This window comes from Gallinula chloropus (genome assembly GCF_964237585.1).
Source record: "Gallinula chloropus genome assembly, chromosome: 10".
NCBI lineage: Eukaryota > Metazoa > Chordata > Aves > Gruiformes > Rallidae > Gallinula > Gallinula chloropus.
The window spans coordinates 7,830,458-7,853,336 of NC_140095.1; the positions used below are offsets into that span (position 1 = coordinate 7,830,458).

General features: G+C 54.6%; 1 protein-coding gene across 1 annotated transcript in view; it reads left to right on the forward strand.

The window, feature by feature from the left end:
• The first annotated feature begins 10,117 nt into the window (after window positions 1-10,117).
• FGF18 (fibroblast growth factor 18) overlaps window positions 10,118-22,879 on the forward strand; it is a 67,441-nt gene continuing 54,679 nt past the window's right edge. The window contains exons 1-2 of the mRNA XM_084268745.1: window positions 10,118-10,218; window positions 10,528-10,564. Coding sequence (XP_084124871.1) covers window positions 10,187-10,218; window positions 10,528-10,564 — 69 coding nt within the window. The 5' untranslated portion in view covers window positions 10,118-10,186. The remainder of the gene's footprint in view (window positions 10,219-10,527; window positions 10,565-22,879) is intronic.

Here is a 22,879-nt window from a genome sequence, read left to right on the forward strand (position 1 = left end):
GCTGGCAGCTCTTGGTGTGTGAGAAGTCTGTGTGGCTGTTGCTGCCCTGCTCCTCCCTGCATGGCTGTCTCCCCATCACTCCCAGAGGAGACGTGGATCATGGCTCCAAAAGGTTTGCTCCTGTTGGGACTGGCCATTCTGTCAGTATTGTGGGGCTGGGCAGCTGTATCGTCTAGGATACTTGTGTATAGCTGCTGTTTCTTCCCCTTGAACAACCTCAAAGGTTGAATCAATGACAAATCTTAGTTCAAGCTTGGATGTGGAAATGCCTGTTGGGAAGAAGATCCCAAGCACCAGGTGTGGGTTACTGGAGTACTGCCCCTGACTGGAGCAGAGTTGTATGGTTGCAACAAAGCTGTAAGGCTTTCATAGCCAAGTTGTGTGATCCTGGTCCTTGAGGATGGGATATTTGAGACTATGGAGGTGTGTGGTCAATGCACTGAGGCAAATGCGGGATATCTCACTCTACTATGGGTAAACAACTTGCCTTCCCTTTACATGATGGTGGAACACCTATCCAGATGGTTGTCCTGTGTTGTATCTTCTCAAACTTCTCTCCCTGTTGCAGGACCCTGCTGTTCCATTCTCAGTTTCCTCCTGTATTTTGTTCTTTCCAGTGAACAAGTAGCCAGTGGTGTTCCCCCCAAACACAAGGGGAAGGCTGTGCAGCCTGGGTGGGTCTGTGGGGTGTGCAGCAGCACTGTTTGTGGTGGTTGCTGCAGCTGCTCCACATGGATCTAGTTTGTCTCCAAGTCTTTGGTGTTGCTGGGTATCTGGTTTTGGCGGAGGTGACAACAAAAGGATAATGTCCTGCAATAAACCCCCCTTCTTTCCAGCCTCAGGAGGTCTTGATCTGTGTCTTACTCCTTGAGGTGTTTAAGAAAAGTGCTTGTGGCCACCTTAGGTCTGACTCAGGGTTGTTTACTCCTGCAACTCAAGCTAGCTGGCCGAAATGGTGAGGACAGGACCCTGTTTTGCCTGTGCTCAGCTTGCTGCAGCCTTTGGAGAGGAACAACTTGAGCATGGCTGGCAGGAGGGTGGGTGGGAGTGTGTGTGGGCTGAGGTAATGGAAAACAGGGCCAGGATGGGTGGCGGTTCTGGGCTTCTTGCCACCCAGACAGTCCCGCAGGGGCTCGGTTCATGCTGGAACATACTCTGTCCTCTCCTCCTAGAAATTTTACCCAGATACCCCAAGCCATGTCCTGTCTGCTTCTAACGTACCATTACTGACTGGCAGCCAAACTCCCAAGTTTTTCCTTCCCTCTTTCCCTGTGGAATGAGCACATAGGCCCTCAATCCTCTTGCTGCTTTCCCAAAAGGCATTTGAAGACTGGGTCCCAGAAGAACCTGCAAAGGAGTTGGGTGGTTTGGAGCCAAGTGTGAGATGGAGGGGCCTGCGCTCCCTGGCCTCAGTGAGCGGGCAGTAGGTCCTGGCAGGTGGCAGCAAGTGCTGCTGGTTGTGTTGAGTGAGGTTTGGGGGTTTAGTGACCTGGCAGTTCAGGGGCTGCTTTCAGTCCCGGCACGTGTCTGAAGGAGGAGAGCTGGGATTGTGTGATGGGGCACCTGGAAAGTGCTATGGGACTTCAAGGTGTGTCTGGAAGTTCCTGGCCTGTCCTTCCTCCTGCAGACAGCAGAGGGAATCCCCTGCTCTCTACTTGCTGATTGTTTTTATCTACATTTACACTTCTAGGAGCAATTCTGTGTTGGATCAGCTCTTCAGTAGCTCTCTGGGCTGTTATGTGGGTGTATTTTAAGCCAGGCCTAATTTGGACCAAATAAATCCATCATATCTTAGTTAACATTCAATATATTTAAGCATTCTGTGGAGACCACCAGGCTCCTCTAACTGTACGTGTGTATGGGATCACAGAATCGTAGGGGTTGGAAGGGACCTCCAGAGATTGGGTCCAATCCTCTGCCAAAGCAGGGTCCCTAGGACAGGTCACACAGGTCAGTGTCCAGATGGGTTTTAAATATCTCCAGAGAAGGAGACTCCACACCCCCCTGGGCAGCCTTTCCCAGGGCTCTGTCACCTTCACTGTGAAGTTCTTCCACATCTTGGTGCGGAACTTCCTGTGCTCCAGCTTGAGGCCATCACCCCTTGTCCTATCCACAGACCATTGATAAGGGGCTGGCCATTTCCCCGTGTCCCACACTTTGTGCTGCATTCTGATGAGGTACTCCCTGTTTCAGTGCTGTAGCCCCCTTCGTCTGTGCCTGGTTTGTGTCCCTTTCTCCCAAAGCTTGTACCTGTGATGTTTTTCCCAGGAGCAGCCTTGGAAGAGGCTTCTCATGGCACGGTCTGCCCTGTACTGCGGCAGCGTGTGCTGCCTCCCAAAGTACCTGCTGCTTGAGGTTCCGCTCCAGGTATGTAGCTGCCTGTGTGAGGACACCGACGGCACTGGACAGCTTTGGTGAGCAGGTAAAGCTTCCAGACCTACTGCTGGCCCTCAGGAGATTCTTCACTGTCCTTTATCTCCTTTTCCCATACCTTTAAGCGTTTCCTTCAAGTTTTCCATGTAGAAACTGGTTTTAACTGAATGACTCTCCCATAGCTAAGGGTGTCATGGGATCACCAGACCAAAGGGGACCCTTGTGATCTCTAGAAAGTACAGGAGGACAGGGAGAATTAGGGAACTTGGCTCCTTTTTTAGGGTCTCAGGTTAGGAGAGATGCTTCTGCCTGTTCCCTCTAGCTTCATGGTTCTGGATAGTCCCTTCCAACTCATTCCCAATTCTACATCTTGCTGCAGTCTTCTCCTTGCCTACTTGGTCCACCACTGCTCCTCAGGCTTCTCTTGTGTGTGTCTTCTGGTACTTACAAGTTTCTCCTCCAGTCTTTTCTACCTGAGCAGCACTGTCTTTCCCTGGTCAGTCAGGCTCTCAAAAAAGCTCAAACACCATTGCAACAGTGATGGTCCTGCATGAATCAGTTCCCCCTTCTGTGTTGCTTGGCAAAGTCTCCCTGGTGGCACAGCAGAGGCTGGTCCCCTTGTTGCAGTCACGGTGAAGAATGCTGGTAAGAGCCCAGCCCTGTTGCTGTACTTCCAAGGGGATGGAGCTTCTATCTTTAGCTCCTTGTTGGGCTGTGAGACCCTTGTCATGCCCCAGGACAGCAGGACTTATGGAGATGTCTCTGACCTGTGACATCAAGGGGTTTTTTTGTGCAAATAGCAAAGATGGTGACCCACCCACCCATCCATTTGAGTTCTTCCTCTGAAGCGAGGTGTGGCCTACAGCTCCTTATCAGAAGGATTAGTAGAAACATACTTTTGTCAGCATTGTTTTCAGACAGAGCTGTCCTGTGCTTGTCTCAAGGCCTTTCTTTGGGTTGTTCCGAGGCTGCTCCAAGTCACCTGCTCAGCTGCTCCAAGTCACCTGCTCAGCTGCTCCAAGTCACCTGCTCAGCTGTGCTGTTGCTGAGCAGTGATGTGGGGCATTGAGAGGCCCAGGATGTCCCCGGTTGTTTGGTGCCTGCAGCTGTGTCCATCAACCCTGTCCTGCCCTGGGGTGGTATGTACCAGCTGTGGGACATGTGTGGTCGTGCAGCCTCCATGGGAGGTCCTGCAGCAGAGGGGCAGTGGGCAGGAGCCCACATCAGTGACGTGGGAAGGGATCAGTCCTTCCAGAGAGGAGATGGCTGCACAGACAGGACTTGAGGTGGTGACTTGCTGGAGACAGCTTAATTCAAGAGACTTCAGTCAAAGAGCTTTACGTTTAAGAGCTGTCGAGCTGAAAAGCTCCAAGTTAAGGAAATACTAAGTTTTGAAGCTTAACAGCTTTTTTTTTTTTTTTTTTTTTTTTAGGGAAAAATGAAACCATGGAGGAATATAAATCCATGAAGCCAAGCCCTTGGATTTAATGCATGCAAAGGCTGGGAAGTGGAATTTCCCCACTGGTTGGTGTTGGGCTGTTGGCAGAGGTTTGCTGCTTCTTGCCTCCTTTGAGAAGTGCTCAAGCAGCTGCTACATGCTTTTGAAGGGGAACTGCAATGCTCCTGGGTGGTGGGACCAAGGGAAGCCCGTGGGTATCCTCCCTGTGCTGGACAGGCAGGACACGAGGTGAGGTTGCCAGGCTGGGGGACATGGGGTGCAGGCACGCACTGGCTGAGGGGCCGTGAGTACTGGAGGTGGGCTGCCCAGCTCCAGCTGCCTCCCAACCCACAGGACATCACACTTGTCCCTCTAATGCTATGGGCTGAGAGCTGCCATACTGGGCAGCCCATTGTTTGTGCTCCCTATGTTATTCCATTATTCTGTGTTTATATTGAGCATGCAGGATGTGCTTTTTCGATCTCTGTTCTCCAAGACAGGAGTTCTGGTTGCCAAGAGAGGTGCCCCTGGCCACAGTGGGGTGAATGCCAGGGGACCTGAGCTGATCAGCCTGAGCTCTTGCTTGCTGAGGGACTTCAGACACTCCTCGCAGCCCATCTCTCCTTCATGCTGACTGACTGGTGTGCTGTCTTTATCCAGGCTCTGGAGACCGTCATTTCTTTCCAGACAGGGATTCCCAGCAGCTATCAGATACCAGATACTTCTTGCTGAGATGATGCGGTCAGGCCAGACTTGAGTCTCAGCAGTGCCAGTCTTCAGGTCTCTTTGACGAAGATCATAACCCTCCTGGGTCCCTACAGGGGATCGGTGCTTCTGCCTTTGCAGGATTAGTGCTCCCAGTTCCTGGTGCTGTGCCTGCTGGCTGGCATGGCTCATGCATTCCAGGTCAACAGTGGGGCTTTGACAGTATGTGCAAGAAACCCTCAGTGAGCACAAGGTGCCCAGCATCACTGGCACCATGTTCAGGGTTTTTAGGGTGGTGAAGGAAAGCTGTTACATGTGCCTGGGCTTAGTGTTTCAAATGCTTGGCGTGGGAATTCAGCTTTTCTGTATTTGCTGTATTTACTCCTTTGTCTGGTGTTTCAGCTTCATTCTATGCCTCCATGTGTCTGGGTAACCAGCAGAGTGGTTGCAGACACATTTTGGGTCTGTGCTGATCTCCCTGGCTCTTCATCTGTCTCCAGGCTGGTGAAATCCCACTGTAAGAGCTGACAATGTATGGCTTTGGGTGGTTTTTGTTCCTCCACACGTGCTTTGCTTCTGTCCAGCGAGAACTTTCAGTGTGCTAAAACCTGACTTCCACCTGGAACAGGCTGGTAAGAGCCTTCCCCATGCCTTTTGGGATGTGGTGAGGTCTGAGGGCTTGAGGGGCTGAGTTAGTGCACCCAGCACCTTCCTGGCCTCTCAGTCTGACGCCCCGTGCTAAAGCAAGATGCTGACCATGGCATCAAAGTGTCAGAATTGCTCCACACCAAATCATTGCGTGCTCTTCTTGGGTTCAATCCGTGCTGGCGCAGGAGTCTGGAGCCTTCTGCTGCTACCTGTACGTGGGGAAAGCTCTGCCAGTGGTGCTACAGTATGGAGCGGGCTGCAGGAAACAAGGCTGTGCACCTCTGCTCCTGGCTGTGCCCTCCTTGTGCGGTTGCTTGCAGGGTTCCGTGTCTTGGGAAGGTTGGGGGCTCCCATGAACCCTTTCTGTGGCCTTTTGTTCTCTTCTCCCACATGTGAGCATCAGCAGGGCTGGTGGCTGCGCTGCCACACTGACGACTCGCCAGCCGCTTGCAGAATTTTCATGCACGTTGTGTGTGTATATAGAGATAGTTCTATATATTTACGGCTCTGTGCTGCAAGTGAGGGCTTTAGCCTGGTGCTTTGTGGCTGGTTGAATCAAATCTGGCTGTTTGCTCTTTGTGCTCCTCCTGTGAGGTTGTGGCTGAAGGTTGTGGTGCCAAGCCTTCAGCCCTGTCCTCCTGGGTATCGCTTCAGGGTTGCTTTGAGATGGGTCTTCTGTCAAATGGTGGTACCTGCATCCCTCCCGGCCTGTCCAGGCTACACAGCAGAAGTGCTTCTGAAATCCTTTCTTAGATCAAGTTGCCTTTTAGTGTGGAAACTGGTTAAAGGTGTGACAGCCCTTCTGAAAGGTGTCTTTCCTTTTGCTGAGGGTTCAAAACGCCAAGGTGGTCCTCAATTTGTTTCTCAGTAAGAACTGCTTATTGACATGACACAAAGCTGGAGATGCAGAAGGTGATGGGAGCAACCGGTGTGTGGGTTTGCTCGCCAACGGCAGGGCTGAGACGCAGAGCTGACACTTAACAAAGTGTCAGGGGGGTGGGGTTATTTTCCCTTTAAATCTCAGATGTAAAGAAGGGCCCTGGTGTGCCAGGTGCAGCAGGGCTGGATCCTGTGCTGGCTGTTGCTGCCGGCTTCTCATTCACACTCCAAAGGGGTGTCTAGTGGGTGGGAAGGCTTCCTGCTCAAGCATGCTGCTAAGTCCCCAGCCCCATTGAATGGGCTTCATGCTCTGTGGAACGTCCGCTCGTCGGGTGATATGGACCACTGGAGCAGGGCGAGGATAGCTCATTGCATGGGGGGCACTTTTGCAGCCCTACAAGCAAAAGGTCATGCTGCTCAGACTTTGATTTGAGCTGTCCAAGAGCAACCACTAATCCTGTAAAGCCACCTGGCCTATAGGATGCAGTCTTCACTCAGGGATTTGCATCTGTGAGGGAATGGCAATAACCCCGGGAGATTTCGGGCAGCACCTGCAGTGTGGGCACCCTGCCTAGCCTGTGCCTTGCTTCATGGGATTTGGGGAACTCTTGGGAACACGATGCACCAGCCTTCACACCTTGAGTGTGCCATGTGGGAAATAAACAGCTTAAAGGTGTTAATTTCCCAGTGGGCACTGACTGCGCTGGATGCTTCGTGCTGGAAGTTGGATCAAGGAGCAGTGAAGCAACAGGCATGGGCACCCCATGCTAATAGCAGATCCATCCACGCACACCTATTCCCAGCAACGTGCAGCTACGAGGTATTCCTGGTTTTCTGCTGATGTGAGAGCTGCTCACCCATGTTCTGCACTCAGCTGTGTCCTTCGAGGCGGGTAGATGGAGACTCACCTTAAACTGGTGCTATTCCCCAGGTAGTTATGGAGGTTTTGAAGATCCAAGGGCTTCCTCAGACTGCCAAGGCAGAAAACAGGGCCTAGTTTAAATAAAGAGCTCTTGTGCGATCCCAACTGCGACGCTTTCGTAGTTGGAAAAAAAAGCTGCTGCTGTGCCCTCCTTAAGGCAGCTGCCCAGGCATTGCCCTGGCTGCCCTCACTGTCTGAGGGGTCTGGGTGCCTTTGGCTCTGTGTGCACCCGGTCCATTCGGCACCCTGGCTGGGATGCGGCAGTGGGACCTGGCATGGCATCGCCTGCAATGACATTTCACACATTGTAGCTCTTCTGTATGAGGCTGCTAAAGGTTTCCCTGCTGCCGGGGGGAATCAAAGCTAGACACGTTAGCGGCAGCTTCACAAATCCCTTGTCTAACTGTGCTGTTTCCATCCAGGTGCAGCGGCCCAGGGTGACTCGGGTGCTGGGTGATGCCACCAGTCGTTGTTGAAGGAACCTTTTCTTGGAGGTGGGTGATGGGGCTGTGGCAATGCCAAGTCCCACAGTGGTGGGGCAGGTGCTCATGGCCACTGTGGGGGCTTCTGTCCCTCCCCAGGTACATTGCCAATGGTGTTTCTACATCAGGCTGGCCTTAGGAAAGCGCAAAGTAGGAAAGCACAGACTTCACTTAAAATACCAGGTTTAAAGCATCCCTCAGGCGCTCAAGGCCATCCTGAGTGTTGGCAATGTAAAGCTGGTGCTGTGCTTGGTGTGTTGGAGGCTCTGGTTGTACAGGAGAGAGGGGCACATTGTGTGTGGGATGCTTTGGGCTTGAAAGCCTTCACCAAGAAGTCCACAGTGTTTTCTGTTCCTGTGGAAGGAGGAAAATGTGCTGCTTCCAACTGGCACAAAGCGTCACTGGCAGTAAAGGTGGAGCTGCTGTGAGGCTTGGGGGGAAGGACCTAACAGCAGCAGCTTGGGCACCATGAGGCAAGGATGGGGGGCATGTTTCATTTCTGCATGGATCTTCCTTCCTTGAGGATAAATCTGGGGTTGGGAAGAGGGAGGGGTGACACAGGCTGTTGGGAGAGCAGGAGGAATACGGTTTTGGCTGAGGATGGCAACCCTGTCTGGGTATTGTCTGCTGTGAGCTTTATCCTGTGCCACAGGGGCCTTTCCGGGGTGACTGAGCAGCACCCAATGGTGCAAGGAAGCATGGGCTGGGATCCTCCCCACCCAAACTGCTCTGAGGAAGAGAGGCACTGGTGGTAGTTAGGAACATGTTCAATGTTCTCACATCTCACTCTCATTCTGTAAGTCTCTGGATTCTGCTCACAGCATTTCTGTGCAGGGATCTCGGTGAGCTCAGCTTGCTGGGCGCAGAAAGTGGCTCTGATGGTCTCAGACATCCTTGGAAACAGCCTTCAGCTGTGGCAAGGTGCCGTGGGACTGCCGTGATGGGGATGTGTGGTGTCACTGGTGTTGGTGGCATCAGGGATTGACAGTGCTTTGGATTGTTGGGGTTTTTTTGTTGGGTTTTTTTTTTTTACTTGTGGATCAATATGACCAGAATCGTAAAGTCCATCAGAAATCTCTGTGTATTGTTGCTGGAGATTTCCTATGAACTTGCTTTGGTCACGGTTTTCAAACGTCTTGATGTTTTTTGTGATGGTTGAAGCTGACACTGCGGGCTGCAGAACACTGTGACAGGCTGTCTGAATGGTCCCTGGGGACCATCCTCCAGGGATAACGGTGCTGTTTGGTTTGATAACATGGGGGAGCGTGGGCACCTCGGTCCCCACGGATGTGGGAACAGCAGGGCTCGACTTGCCACGCTGATGTGCGCTGTTATTGGAGTGGGGGATTTGGAGAGCTCGGAGTTGTGAGCTGTGGTTATGTTCTCACTTAATAAGGTGCAAACTGATGCCAGGCTCTCTTCGGAGCGCTGGGTTGCCCGTGGAGGCTGACGGTTCCTGGCGTGTTTGCTGCCTCTCAGGGACGGGGAAGGAGTTACCGCACGGTCTCAGCGTGTGGGCTTTGGGGTTTTTTCTTCTTTACCCCTAAAAACCCCTCCCCGAACCCCCAAAGCTGGGAGGGGGCGGCCGGCTCGGTGCTGAGCCGGGGCCGCGCCGAGGTGCGGGCCGGCGGTGCGGCCGCTGGAGGGCAGGCGAGCCGTGCCGAAGCGGGCGGGCAGCGGCGGCCGCCGGCCGGGGAAGCGCCGGGCGAGCCCCGACAACCTGACCCCGGTGTAAATATCCCGCCGTGGGAGCGGTGCCGAGCTCATGGACACGGGCGGGCGCGGCGCTGCCCTGCCCGAGCGGCGGCGGGGCCGGGGAGCGGGTGCCCCGGTCGGCGGAGGGAGGGTAGGGGCGAGGGAGAGGGGGGACTGCGCCGGGGCTTGGCGGGGCCCCGCTGCCGCCCGCCCGGGGCTCGTTGGGGACGGGACCCGCTCGGAGGTAAGAGCCGGCCGGGTCCCCGCCGCCCCCCCCACCCCCTCCCCTCCCGGCCTCGGCAGAGCGCGAGGCGGCCGCGGTTGACACGTGTCGGCGGCGCGGAGCGGGGGGGCTTGGGGGGGTTGGAGGGGGTGTGTGGTTCCCTTCTTGTTTCGGACGAGCAGCCGCGCTGCCCGCTCCGTCGGGCCGGGGAGGGCGCGGAGGCGGCCGGAGCCGCAGCCCCGCTCACCTCCCAACCCCCCCGCCCCTTCTTCCCCCCCCCTCCCTTTTCTTATTTTTCTTATTTAAAAACCACTCCGCTCGCCGCCCCTGCCCTCCGGCCGCGCGGGCGGTGCTCCATCCGCGCAGGCGGTGCCAGCCCCGGGCGGGTCCCGCCTCCCGCTCCGCGCCCCGCGCATCGCCATGCCGCCCGCGCGGAGCGGCGGGGCTGTGCGGGGCCGCCGGGAGGCTTTATCCGCCTCGCAGGGCTGGCCCGGGGGGGCGGCGGGGGGGCACTTGCTGATGATCGGAAGTTACTGACAATAAGCACCTTCATCCCCCCCAAAGGCGGAGAGAGAGAGAGAGAGAGAGGGAGAGGAGGAGGAGGAGGAGAGACAGGGGGAGAGGAGAGCTGATGCCTAAGCGAGTCACTCGGAGGAGGCAAAGCGGGCGGTACCACAACTTCTCGGCGGCGCGGAGCGGCGCGGAGCAGCGCGGAGCGGAGCGGAGCTCGCCGGCCGGATCGCTCCCATGTCAGGGCGGCGGTGGGGGACTGCACTCCGCTAGCGTGAAGCCACTGACCTCCTCCCTCTCCTCGCCCAGCGATGTATTCACTGCTCTCAGCCTGCACTTGCCTGTAAGGATTATGGCATATTTCTACATGGTTTTTTGTAATGATTTTAAATATTTTTTTTTAAATTGCTTTTATTATTATTTATTTTTTTTAAAAAAAAGACCAACAACTTTCATTTCGGAGGCTCCGGTTGCCTTTTCCCTGCAATCAGGTGGTACCAGGGACCTGAGCCTTTTGCTACGCCGAGCATCGCTCTGTGCCCTTAAAAAAAAAATCGCAAGCAAAAACAAAGCGAAAAAAAAAAAAAATCAACTTTACCCATTTTCCTGCATCATTTGATCTTTTGTTGCCTTTTTTTTTTCTCCTCTCCAGATGTTTACATTTCCTGCTGCTGTGCTTTCAGGTACAGGTACGTGTCCTTTCTGTCCTCTTTCGCTTTTGGTTGTAAAATAGAAACAAAGGCGGCGTGCTGACCTCGGAGTGCCAGGCAGTTTTGGCTAGGGCTTTCACTTTCCCCCCCCCCAACCCTTCCCTCCCCTCCCCTTCTAGTTTTTATAGCCGTATTAAACCGATCCCCGCGCCAGATGCTGGAGTGTCACTGGCCCTGGAAACGGGCTGCCCGTCTCGCTCAGCTCCGTCGCGATGACCGCTTGCGCGGAGGCACCGCGCTACGGGCGCTCGGCCGCCCGGTGCGGGTTGGGGCGCAGCGGGTGTGCCGGTAGCCTGCCGTAGCGGGATCCTCTGGAGTGCATTAGCCTGGCTAATGATGTGAGAGGGAGTGCTGGACTCTCTTCCTTGCGCGATGTTGATTGATGCACTTGCCTTGGAAGAGCAGGCGCTCTCCCCTTCGCCCTCCTTGGGGTTGGGGTTCCCCCCCCCCCTCTATTTTTTTATTTTCCCTTCCCCTCCTAGGGAACTTACTCCTAAAAACTGATACTTTGAAAAACACGAGTTTCCCTAGCCAGGAGAAGGAGGCTGTATGCTCCCTCCCCATTATTCAGTAGAAAACCATCCAAGTCAGATCCTGCCTTTGATCCTGCCTCGGCAGGAATGAAGCCGTTGGAGGAACACCCCGAGCGGCAAGGCTCTGCAGCCAAGGCGCCTGCGGGACGGGGACGGCGGCTGGGGGGGTATTGGGGTGGCTGCTGCCACCCCCCAGGACCACGCGCCTCTGGGGATGGGGATTTTATTTAGCTGGGCATCCTGGAGCTGACCCACCTGCGGGGCTGGGCAGAGCAGGTGCCACTGCCCCGGTGGCTCCAGCAGCCCTCCATCCCATCCCGCTGGGGCGGGGGGCTGCTCATGCCCCCCCACTCCCCCCCTCAGCCCCGTGTTGTGCTTTGGCCAGAGTTGCACCTGCTTGTCCTCTCGCAGGTACCCCGGCAGCAGTGAGGGATGGTCCTGGGTGAGCACAGCCGCACCCTTGGAGGAAGCTCCATCCCTCCAGCCAAGCTCAAAACCCAACCAGCTCCATCCCCTTCACTCCCCACCCTCAAAAAAACCCCTCCAAAAAATCAATCTCTGGTCACGTTTTTGTTCCTCACCCCCTCTGAAAACTGCAGCTCGAACCTAACACCAGCAGAGCCTCCCCTCGGCAGAGCAGCCTGCTCAGGAGAGCATCCACAACTGTAAATTACCCTGCGGTTGGAAGGCGTTTGCTGTATTTCTCCGGTGCTTTTTTGGGTGGGTGTTTTTTTGGGTTTGGGTTTTCCCCCCCCCCCTCGAGCCTGAGGAATAACAGGCTGCGCAGGGCTCGCAGCGCCGGCACCCTCTGCAGCGGGGAGACATTTTTTTGCGCTTGTGCGGTAACTGAAGTTAATCAGCCCCTCCAGCCCCCTCCCTCCCTCTCTTCTCCCCCTCCCTTTGGTGCTTTTAGTGAATCAGAAAAAGTTTGGCTGGCTGCCTGGAAAGCACTTGCTAAAATCTGATCTCTTACTTCAGCAGCCTTAAAACTTGGGAAGTTATTGGCATTTATACAGTTGGAGCTTGCAGGCTTCCAAAGCAATAAAATAATAAAAAAAAAAGCCAAAAAAAAAAGCAAATCTCTGTGCTCTGGTGCTATTAGAACCATACTCGCTCCGTTTCGGGCTGATTTTGCAGCGTTTTGCGGGATGGGATGCCGGGATTGGCTGCGGATGGGTGCTGTGGAGGTGTCCTGGGCTGCGGCTGGAGGGGCGGCGGGTCTCGCTGGGTGTTACGCCGAGAGGCGAGCTCTTTCGGCGATTAGCGTTGGGAGCCAAAACATTAGATTAGTCATACTCAAGGGCCTTCGAGTGAGTGTTTACAGTATTAATGGTAGATGAAAAGATGTGAACGCTGTAAGTTTTTATTGCCCGTTTTGTTACACTTTCTTTCTGGATTTATTCATGGGATTACATGTTTTGAGCCTGAATGGGAGCGAGGGATTATAGGATTTCTTTTATAATGATCAGTTTGGGTAGGAGTTAGCCTTTGGTGAACTGGAGTAAATTAATGCGTCGCTTAGGTTTAATATTTATTTAGGCTAAAGGAAGTTGTTTGGTTTTGCTTAAAGGGCTCTGCCTTGTATTGGGGAGGTTTAAGAGCGCCAGAAATGGATTATGTTCTAAGGCCGCCTCTTGCCCTCCCGAGCAAGCCATGAGCAGCAGGCCATCCCGAGTGTTTGCCTCGGAGTTGTGCTCCTCTGCCGCTGACCGTTACCCTGCGGCTCTGCGTGCCAAGGTGGAAATGCCTCCAGCCCAGCACATGTTGGGGCTGGAGGGATGCTGGGGGAAAGTACCAGGGTCTGGGTACCCTGCTATGGCGTGTTATGTGCGAGCTGCCCGTGGTTTGGGGGTACAGTGGCTCAGCTGTTGGTGAAAAGCTTTCCCATAGACCCCGAGGCTCCTGTGGGGTACAGCATCACCCATGGGTGGGGTGCGGGAGCGCTGGAGATGCGCTTCACCCCACCCAAACCCTGGGGAGGCTGAAGGGGACAGGAGTTTGCAGGGGCAGGATTTAAAGCGCTGGCTCCTCCAGGGCTCTGTCATTGGGTGATGTTTCAACCAAGGGACATGGGAGTGCGGAGGGTTAGAGGGGAGCGCTGCTGGAGCGCAGGTGGTAGGTGCTGGTGGTGGCACGGCCATGAGAGCAGCCCCGTAGTGTACAGGACTGCAAGGAGAACAGCTTGTTCTCTGGTCCCTTCCCCGGGGCAACATTGGTCCTGCCTTGTTGTCTTTTCTTGCGTCTCGGGAAGTTCCTCTGCTGCTTGGGGTTGCTGCAGTTCCGATGGCAGCAGGGACACTGGGAATCCTCGGGGACACCAGAGACTAATTTACTTACACAGGTTGTTCCTGAGGATGTCCTTTCATCACTGGTTACTAAAATCCATCTCTTTTCTTCAGCATCCTTCAGTTTCCTTCTCCTGCTGCCTTTTCCCACTTCAGGAGCAGGCTGTCCTCCACCCACTTTTCCCTGCTGTGTGTCCTGGAGCAGTTTCAGGTTTGTCTTTGGAGTCAGTCCCTGCTCTTCACGTGGGCAAGAAGCCTTGTGTGGATGGAGGGGATCTCCTGTCCTGTGCTGGCCCTGGCAGTCCCGGTGGCCCTTAGGACATGGGGATGGGGGGGGACAGGTCCTGACAAGCTCAGAGGTCCCCCTTTACTGGGGCAGGTGGAGGCTGGGGGCAGCTTTGGTGTAGGATGTGAGGTTTTGGGTGTTGCCCTGGTTTGACAGAGCTTCCAGCAGTTCTATCCCTGGGCCACCTCCGGCACATCGTCAGCTGGAGTATGGGGTGATGCCTGTGTGGGCTGCCCAGCCCATGCTGTAGAGCGGTGCTGCCTCAGCCTCTCCTCTGCCCTGACAAACCCTGGTGTGGTCTTCTCAAGGGGCGCATCTGTCTTAGATTATGGTGAGGTCCCCGATAGGGCCGAATCCTTTGCTTTTATGGCTCTTGCAGGTTAGGATCCAGCTTTGGAATCAGATCCAGAAGCAAACAGGTCAGAGGAGCACACCAGGCAGCACCAGGCTATTTTCACATCTGCCGGTGTTGTGTAAGAGGAAGGCTGCCGTGCGCCATGCCAATAGCAACTTATGTTTCTCCTAAGCTCCTGTGCAGCGACAGACAGTTATTGTTTGGGGCTTTGTAAAGTGAGACACAGAGGAGTGTTGCTTCCACACGTTCAGTGAGCCAGATCCTGCGGTCTGGCGAGGCTGTGCGCAGCACATGTCGGCGGCGTGAGCCTGCTGCGCGGCTCCCTCCCTCTCCCTGTCTGCTCCTCCGCAGCAGTCCTCCCGGGGTGGTTGGATGCCAGTGCCACCCAAGGGCACTGGGGACACCAAAAGGCAACCCAGAGCGTGGCCCTTGCCATGGGGTTCCTGGTCAGCCCTTCTGCGGGCGTGAGTGGTACTGGGGCCCTGGGTAGCTGGTACGAAGACAGGGTGCTGGATGGCACGTCCCCCATAGGGTTACTCTCGTGCTGTCCTCGCCATCCTTGAGTAGCACGAGCATCCATCATGAGACAGCAGCTGATGTGCTGCCCTGGGACTTGGGCATTGCCATGTCAGTTGCTCCTGAAGCCCATGCTGTGGGATACAGGGCAGGTGCTACTTTGATGCAGAGCACTGCTCTGTTCCCTGCAGCAAAGCCCTGCCTGTCAAAACTTGGTGGGGGCTCAGCGCCCAACGGCTCCCAGGCTGGGACATCCATGTGCTTGCTGTCTCTGCTCAGCCTGCACCAGGACCGCTGAGTCCTCAGCACAGCATCCCCATGCTGGCACCTGCCTCCTACTCTGTGATGGGGTCCGAGCCCCTCGGAAAGGCAGCGCTCCTCCAGGAAAATATCCACAATGAGTTCTGCTTTCCAGCCTTGTCTCACCGTGGTTCCTGCTGCACTGCAATGCCTGCCTGAGAGTGCACACCCTGTGCTCATGCAAGGCTGCTAGCATGCAGGTTGTAGCAGTGATGCTGTGAAGGATAAATGTGGCAAAGGTGGCTTGGGAAAGGCTGGGAAGTTTTCTGGTGATTTTTCTGATTGCAGCTGACAATAATTAGGTGATGGGAAGACAAGAGAAACTGTAAGCAAAAAGTGTGACTTAACTGGAGGAGGAGGAGGAGCTCAGTGATGTCAATGAAGTGCATGACCCCACCATGGGCCGGAGTTGATGAGATGACCACAACTCTGAGTTGGTGCTGTCGCCGGCATCACAGCAGTGGATGCCACACTGGCTCGTGTGGCCCTGCACATCTGCAGCCCATGGAGAAGGGTTTGGTTGTGTATTAAATTGTTCTTTTCCTGTTTAAAGCCCCTTGCTCTCCAGGGAACGGCTGTGCTGCTTGCCACAGGGTTTCTTGTTCCTCCCTGCTGACTCATTGCCCTGGCCAGAAGTGCTGTGCCCTGCTTCTGCCCCCTGCACCCTGATGCTTCTGCCGCCTGGGCCTCAGAATGCTGAGGCTAGTGAAGGAAGAGGAGATGTGGGGAAGCCTGGCTGTGCTTGGTGGGAGCAGCCTGGTGCTGGTGCTGATGTGTGCTCTCGTTTCTTCTGTGGGAGAAGTGAGGTTGAGAGTAGCACAGGGTGAGTGCTGGTGTGGGTTGTGCCTCTACGCCGGGTGGGGGTACACAGCCTGTGCCCTCCACAGCGGCTGTCAGCTGCCTGCCCCGGGGCACGTGCTGCCTCTGCGGTGCCCAGCCCTTCAGCGTGCTGGGGCAGCTCCTCTGCCAGAAGCCCCCTCAAGCAGCAAGGCTTGTGAGGACTGAGCTGGTGTCCGGATTCCTGTCCCACCGAGGCAGAAACAGGCAAGAGCTCCTTCGGCGTTTTCTGGGTGTGCTGTGGCTGTGGGCCCCAGAGCAGAGCTGCTGCTTGGAGACTTTGGTCCGGGCACCTACCTGTGTTTTCGAGGCTTGAGAGACGCGTGAGATGCTCCAGGGAGACAGGGGAGGGCTTGACTGCTATTGAGGAGTGCCTAGAAAGGTGTAGTAGGCACAGGGCTTGGATTTCCCCTGTTTGAGATAGCTGGCTGCATCCAGGCTCTTGTGTTTAATTTCCGTTTGGTGTTCCTTGGGGTGCCTGGTGCGTTTGGGATGGGCTGGAGGTGAGTGATGGGGGGTTTGGGGGGGTGGTGGCTGGTACAGGAGGAATGTCCGCTCAGACCTGTGTGTATGTAGCTTGTGCCAAGGCAGGGAAGATGGGTGTGGAGCAGGTGATGTGTGATGCTTCCGGATGTGGTGGTGGGACCTCTGTGGAGAGGGTGACTGCCAAAAGCTCCTGGGGGGCTCAGATAGGATGAGCAGCACTAGGCCACTTGGCATATTGCTTATTTTTCTGTGAGCTGATGGCACCAAGCTGGTGGAAAATATTTTTTTGGGGTCTATAAAGCTCCTTCCTGGATTCTTGGGAGTATTTTTATGGGAGTGTTTTACAGAAGCTAGGCAAACCCATGTCGTGCTCTCCTCCCCTCCCAACCTGAGCAGGAGCTTTGGTTTCCCCAGGTACAGATGCTGTAGGTACCAGGTGTGATAAGAGCAGGTGAAAGTGTGTTCAGGGACCAGTGCGATTTAAAATAGGGAAAAAGAAAATAGTAGTGGCTGCTGTTGGTGCTGGGCAGGAGTGTGTGAGGGCAGATACCTGCTGCCAGGGCCTGTGCCCAGGGTCTCTGCCAACTGGGGTGGGTCACACCATGCGTACTTGGGCCGGAGGGTCCCTTGGGCAGAGGGAGGCACCCGGAGACCCTCCTGCCTTGAGCCCAGCACGGGGCTGCACGCAGGAGCCCCCAGTATGCTCTGGAGAGAGATGCTCTGCTGCCAAGCGTGACCTTCCTGTCCTTTGCTCCCATGACCTTGGGGGGGCGGGGGGGTGTGTCCAGTGGGAATCTGTGGCCCAGACAGGTCCAAATCTACTTTATTTTTTTCTTTCCCTCCCTGTGTTTTTGTGCTTGGCTCACCTGCTGTGCCCTAACGGCGGGTACGACCAGAAATTATGCAGAGCTGGGCATTACGTTGCCAACCTGGTATGTCGCCTCTGTGTCCCGGTGCCTCTCGAGATGTCCACGGAGGATTAAGCATCCAGCGAAGCAGCTGGAGGGAAAGTAAGAAGCCCCATCCCCCTCCCACCCCAACAAAACAGACTGTCTGGCTCAGCCAAAGTATTTTCCTATCGGCATTCAGCAGCCCCGCCATAGCATGAAGAGAAAGAAAGGGGAGCAGAGAGAGGAAGGAGGAGGCTTAGCCTGTCATGGTCTGCGTGTTTCCCTTTGTGCGAGCTCCTTGCTGTGCTGGGGGTTGTGGTGGGTGGGAGCCGACGTGCCAATCTTCCCTGCTCGGCCAGGGTGGGCTGCAGGGCTTGTGCCCCGGGTGCTGGGCTTGCCAGCTTGCTGCTGGCAGTGCTTTGACACCTCCCCATGTGCTGAACTTCACTTACACCCCGCTCGCTGTGTGCATTGGCTTATCCAAGAGGTTTTTGGCTTTATTCTGCTGTGGGCAGTGGAAAAGGGGTCGCGCTGCTGGGAAATCCGAAATGTGTACTGACCTCAAGTGCCATAACGGCATCTGCCAGCATCCTCCTGTGTGTGGCTCCTGTCTCAGTGCCATGCTGCTCCTGCTTCACATGTGGGTGCCCGTTGGGCCCGCTGGTGATGCTGGCTGTGGTGAGCTTTGCCTTGGAGTCAAGCTGGAAGGGAAGGGGGAAGACCCGAGGCTCCAGCGCTGCACCAGCACAGCCCTTGCCTTGGGATAAAAAGCAGTCAGTCAGGAGGAGTATGGCTGGTCCTGCTCCTCGCCATACAGTCCCTATTGACGGGGGATCGGTGGAAGGTGAGGCAGTGCTTTCTGGGGTTCAGACTAGAGGTGCTGGGGCTGCCCTGTGGGGACGCAGAGCCCTATGTGATGTCTGGGCCCAGGGGCTGGATCCTGCAAGCAACAAGGGGATAGCGTGGAGGTGAGGGGCCGAGCATGCCCTGTGATTCCACCTCTGTCTGTGCTTTAGAACCCAAATCGGGCTGAGGTCGATGAACACTTGATGAAGGTCCCAGGGAGCTGCATCTTGTGCGGATGCAAGGATGCAGCAATTAATTAATAACCTTCCTACAAGGTATTTCCAGCGCTCCTTAATAATCCCAGTTTCCTTTTCTCCTGCTGCATATATCAAATCCCTTTATTCCCTACTAAAATACTATCTTTGGCATCATTTTTAAGGACAGCTTGTTACAAAGCTGTTGTATCTTTTGGAACACCCCGAGCTACTCTTCTGCAGAAAGCCAGAATTAGCAGCGCAGTGCAGGGAGCAGCGGCGACTGACTGGGCTTGCAGTGTGCGTGCTGGGCAGCCGTGGGCATCGCTGGTGGGACATGAAGCCCTGGGAATATAGACTAGAAAATGGGATGAAGGACAGTGCTGCTAGAAGGGTGTGGGGCTGCTTCCAGGCTGGCCATCCCCATGGAGAGTGGGGTGCTCTGGAGAGCTGGCGCTGCTGTCATGGGGGTCCCCTTGCCCGCGGGGGCTCTAGGCTCACCCCAAACCCTGGGCAGTCTACTGGCTTTGCTGCTCCTCAGGGTTCTCCTGCCCAGTTGTCCAGTACGAACCTGAATGGATACTGGTGTGTATTTTCCTGAGTTGGATTCAAGCTGTAGAGGCAGAATTTCACTCGCAGCGCACGGGGTGCATGCTCTACTTCCAGCCATGACTCCTGATGATGAAATGAAAGTTGTTTTTGACCTCTTTAAGCTGCCAGGCCTTAAGGTTACAATCTTGTGTGAGCAGCATCAGTCCCTCGGTGTGAGGCCCTACTGTAAGATTGGATGGTGCAGCGGGTATTGATTATCTGTAAGGTAAATTATGATGTATGTAGTGCAGGTTTCTGACCCCGTGGTCGCGACCTTGTGGTGATTGGGGAGACTTCCGACCAGCTGAGATCAGAATAGCAAACAGCCCCCCAGCAATCGATAGAGGAACCAGCAGCTCTGGGCGTTGGGGCTGTTCGCGGGAATAATGCTTGCTGCTTGCCTGCTCCTGGCGCTTTCAGCCCAGGGACCAGGCAGTTCTTCCTGAACTTTGCCTAAAAGTAGCCGTGAAGCTCCATGTTGGGTGCTGTGCTGTGTGATGAGCTGGGCTAACCACAGGGTGAGCAGGAACGGAGAGCTTGGCCATGCAGAAGGGAGCGCGTGTGTTTCTGCATTGGGGTTTTTGGCCGAGCTGCTGCGACTCAAGCTGGAAGGGAGGAGTGAGGGCAGCTCTATCTGGTGGTGCTGGGGCAGACACGGAGGGTTCTGTCTTGCTTATATTGCATATTTATTTTGTGAGTCTGAAACAGCATTGTCTCAGCCCCTGTGAGAGGTCTCTTCTGACCTATGAACCAAACAGACTGATGTGTGGCAGAATGGATAGCTAGGGCTGAATTCGGAGTGACGTGCATGCAAGCTGCCCGTGGATGTGGGTGTGGTGAACGATGTGCCAACTCTGGTGCTTTGCTGGGGTTGCTCCCCTAACCTGCGTAGGCGCAGCTGAGCCACCAGGGCACTGGTGAGGTGGAGAACTGCACTGGGCTGCCCCCAAGAGCATCATCCTCACTCCTGACCCCATGGTGCCTCCAGCTCCTGGGTCAGCCGGATGGCGTTTGCGGATTCGGAGAGGGAGCAAATTAAAGGGAAAAGTCTGCCAGGAATTTAATTGGGGTTTGAATTTAGCAAACAAGGAAATGGAATCTCTTTGTGCCATTTTCATTTCTTTCTGTGAGTGTGATTTCCCCAGCGTGCACCGTGACCATGTGTGCCAAGAAGCTGGACAGCACCAGGTTACATCCTGGGGTCTCACTTCTAAAGAAAACCTCTGTGAGCTCTGATGCAGGGCCGGCAGGGCTGAGCTCGCAAAGCTGCTCCTGTAGCCAGGTGACAGGCCTGGGGAGCTGGGGACCAATTGGCATTCCCAGACCAAATGGGGCTATCGGCATTCCCAGACCAAGCGGGAACCCTTCGTACCTCACCATTGGCACCGGCTGTGCGATGGGTGCTGGCCTGTTCCTGCAGGTCCCCTCGCAGAAGGATGCTTGCAGAGCAGGGAGAAGGGGGATGCCAGGACTGGTCCTGTAGGTGTGAATGCCGGTGGTTCAGAGAAGGGGGTGCTGGGGAACCCCCAGCTTCATGCTGTTGCCTCTCCTCGCTGTGTTTGCTCGCAGTTGACCTGAATTTCCTGCCAGCAGATTCATTTCCCACTGCTGATGGCTGGTGATGGATGCAGCACCATGTGTTGGGCTATCCCAGGTACCTGCAGGCTGTGCAGGGGCACAGCAGCCCAAACCTTGGAAGGTACCTTAATGATCATGATGCCTCTTTTCGTTTTTTCCCCTATTTAAATTGTTTCATAAAGGATTCCTTCTCCCAAACCGTTCCAAATTGTTCCCTGCAAATGGGAGACCTGCAAGCTAAATTAATTAAAACCAAATGAAACTTTTCACTAGCTCAGTGCAGTAGAAAGATAAGGAATCCTGTTTGTCGGGCGCTGGTGGTGTGGAGGTTTCCACGCGGCAGCGCAGCTAAAAGCCATCGGTGCAAATCTGCTATTAGAAAACAAACTGAGCTTTTAATTTCTGGCCCTGGGCTCATGTGTTTGTTATCTCTGATCCCAAAGGCAGATTGACAGTTTGGTTTGGATCAAATTCAACACATGGTTTCTGCCATACTTTTGATAAGGCTCAATATTAATCTGATTTTATTTTTTTTCTTCTTCTTCATGAGATCTTCAGTTCAGCAGAATTGTTCATTCCTGGGAATATTTTCATGCCAAAACCATTGAGGAATTTATTTCTGGAGAGAAGATGAAATGACAGATTTTAAAAGCTCTCAAGATCCCAAATAAGGTTGAAATTCATTAACTGCAGGCAGTAAGCTTGGTGTGACCTGGGCAGGCTTTGAGCTGGTTTATTAACTGATATAAAGAGCATTTTCTTTAACCACCTTTGGAAAGTCAGCAAAGGAGTGGGCAGACTGGCTCTAGCAGAGGGACCAGCACAGGTTCTGCTGCTCCCACCACCAGCATCAGCACATGGCTCTGGCTGCCTGGGAATGAAGGTTGTCACCATTCATGTTGGTGAGCTCCGGTTTCTTCATAGGAATGGTGGGGGGTGTTGCTGCTCTCTGCCGGGTCCTCAAATGACCCGCCATACATCCCAAAGATGAGCTTTTAGGTACAAATAGGTTACTTGCATGGTTTGTAGTTGTTCTGTTTATATGGGCTTCACTCACCAAAGCTGGTGTCTTTCATTGTTGTTCTGCTGCCTGGGTTTAAAGGGGCGGGGGGGAAGACAGAAGAATCGGGAATGGGGGGTGGCCAAAGGAGAAGAGGCAAAGGAGGACTACCTTGTCACCTCTAAACTCGGCAGCTCAGCAGCTTTGTGCCTGGAAGCCCAGCTGCCAAGTTTTGCACCCATCCTCACTCTTGAACGCAGCTATCTGTGGTGGCTGATCTTGGGGCCGCCTCCGATGCAAGCGTGGCAGCTTGTAGGTGTGGCTGTTTGATCAGGGGTGAAGTTGGTCCCAGAGCTTATCTTTGGTGCCTGGGGGCAAGCGGTGCTGGCAGGACCTACCAGTTGGTTGCACGGTGCTAGAACTGGGCACTGGAAAATCTATGACTTGATGGTGATGCTGAAAGCATCCGAGACCCGTAACCCAGCTACGCATGGACGTAATAAAACATGAAATTAACAGAGCTGGAGATGAACATCACCTGGGTCTGTGCTTGCTTGAAGTTGCCTCTGGCAGCAGGTTCCACCCAGCGAGGGGTTTACAGGAGCTCTGTGCGACAGAGCTGCCGGGGCACGTGTCTCAGGGGGAAGCCCTCGCTTCTCAGCAGGGCAACGCGAACTCCCTGCATCCGCCCGCGTTGGGTGAGCCGGAGCTCTCCAGCCGCGAACGGAAAATGTGTGTTCGTGCAATTAGCGTGGCCCCTTCCTTCCCTGGGAGCAGAATGGTTTATTGATTTCTTTGGCCCGCTCGCCCCCACCTATTCAGCAATAATGACCCTTCCACCCCAACTCTAAATCATCCCAGCCTGCCTCGCCCGTAAGCCCTCTAATCTTTTTGGGTTGTTGTTGGTATTTATGCTCGTGGAGGTTTATGATCTGTCGGCGCTGGCTGCTGAAATGCTTTATTTATCCATGCGCCAGGCCACACAGGGAGTGTCCTTATTCTGGTATCATGTTCAGGATGCTGTAGTTAAGGTTTGTGTCAGCACTTCCATGCACAAACCTCGTTATTCAGGGGTTTTGCAACTCCGTGGAAAAGAAAACCAGCGACCTGGCACGGCAAGGGGAGACTCGGAGGCACGCATGGAAGCCCGGCAACCCACTGCCCATTTAGGGATTATTGGATGGGCAACCTCTTTCTCCAAGGAAAATAGCCAAAAACACCCTTCTCCTTTTTGGTTTGATTTTGTAGAAAGAAATCCCTCTTCAGTGTGCTTGTGTTGGTGTCAGATGGGGAAAACACAGTGAGGTAGGACACAGGCTGGAATCCTCCCTGGATACTTGAAAAATAAACATCCGTCGGATGCGGAACAAAACTGCTTTCTCCTCTGGAGAAATTGGGTGGCACGGAGGGTTTGGGGAGGGCAGAGCTGCTCGCTGGTGCCTTGCTTTGCCTGGTCCTGCGGCCGGCGGGCTCAGCACCGCAGCCTTCCGAACAGTAGGCGACGGGCTGTGTAAATGTGATTTATTGCCCTGTTAGCGCAGGAGCTTGTGGGCTTATAAATTACTTGGAGATTTCTCGATAATAAAGGGAGCATGGT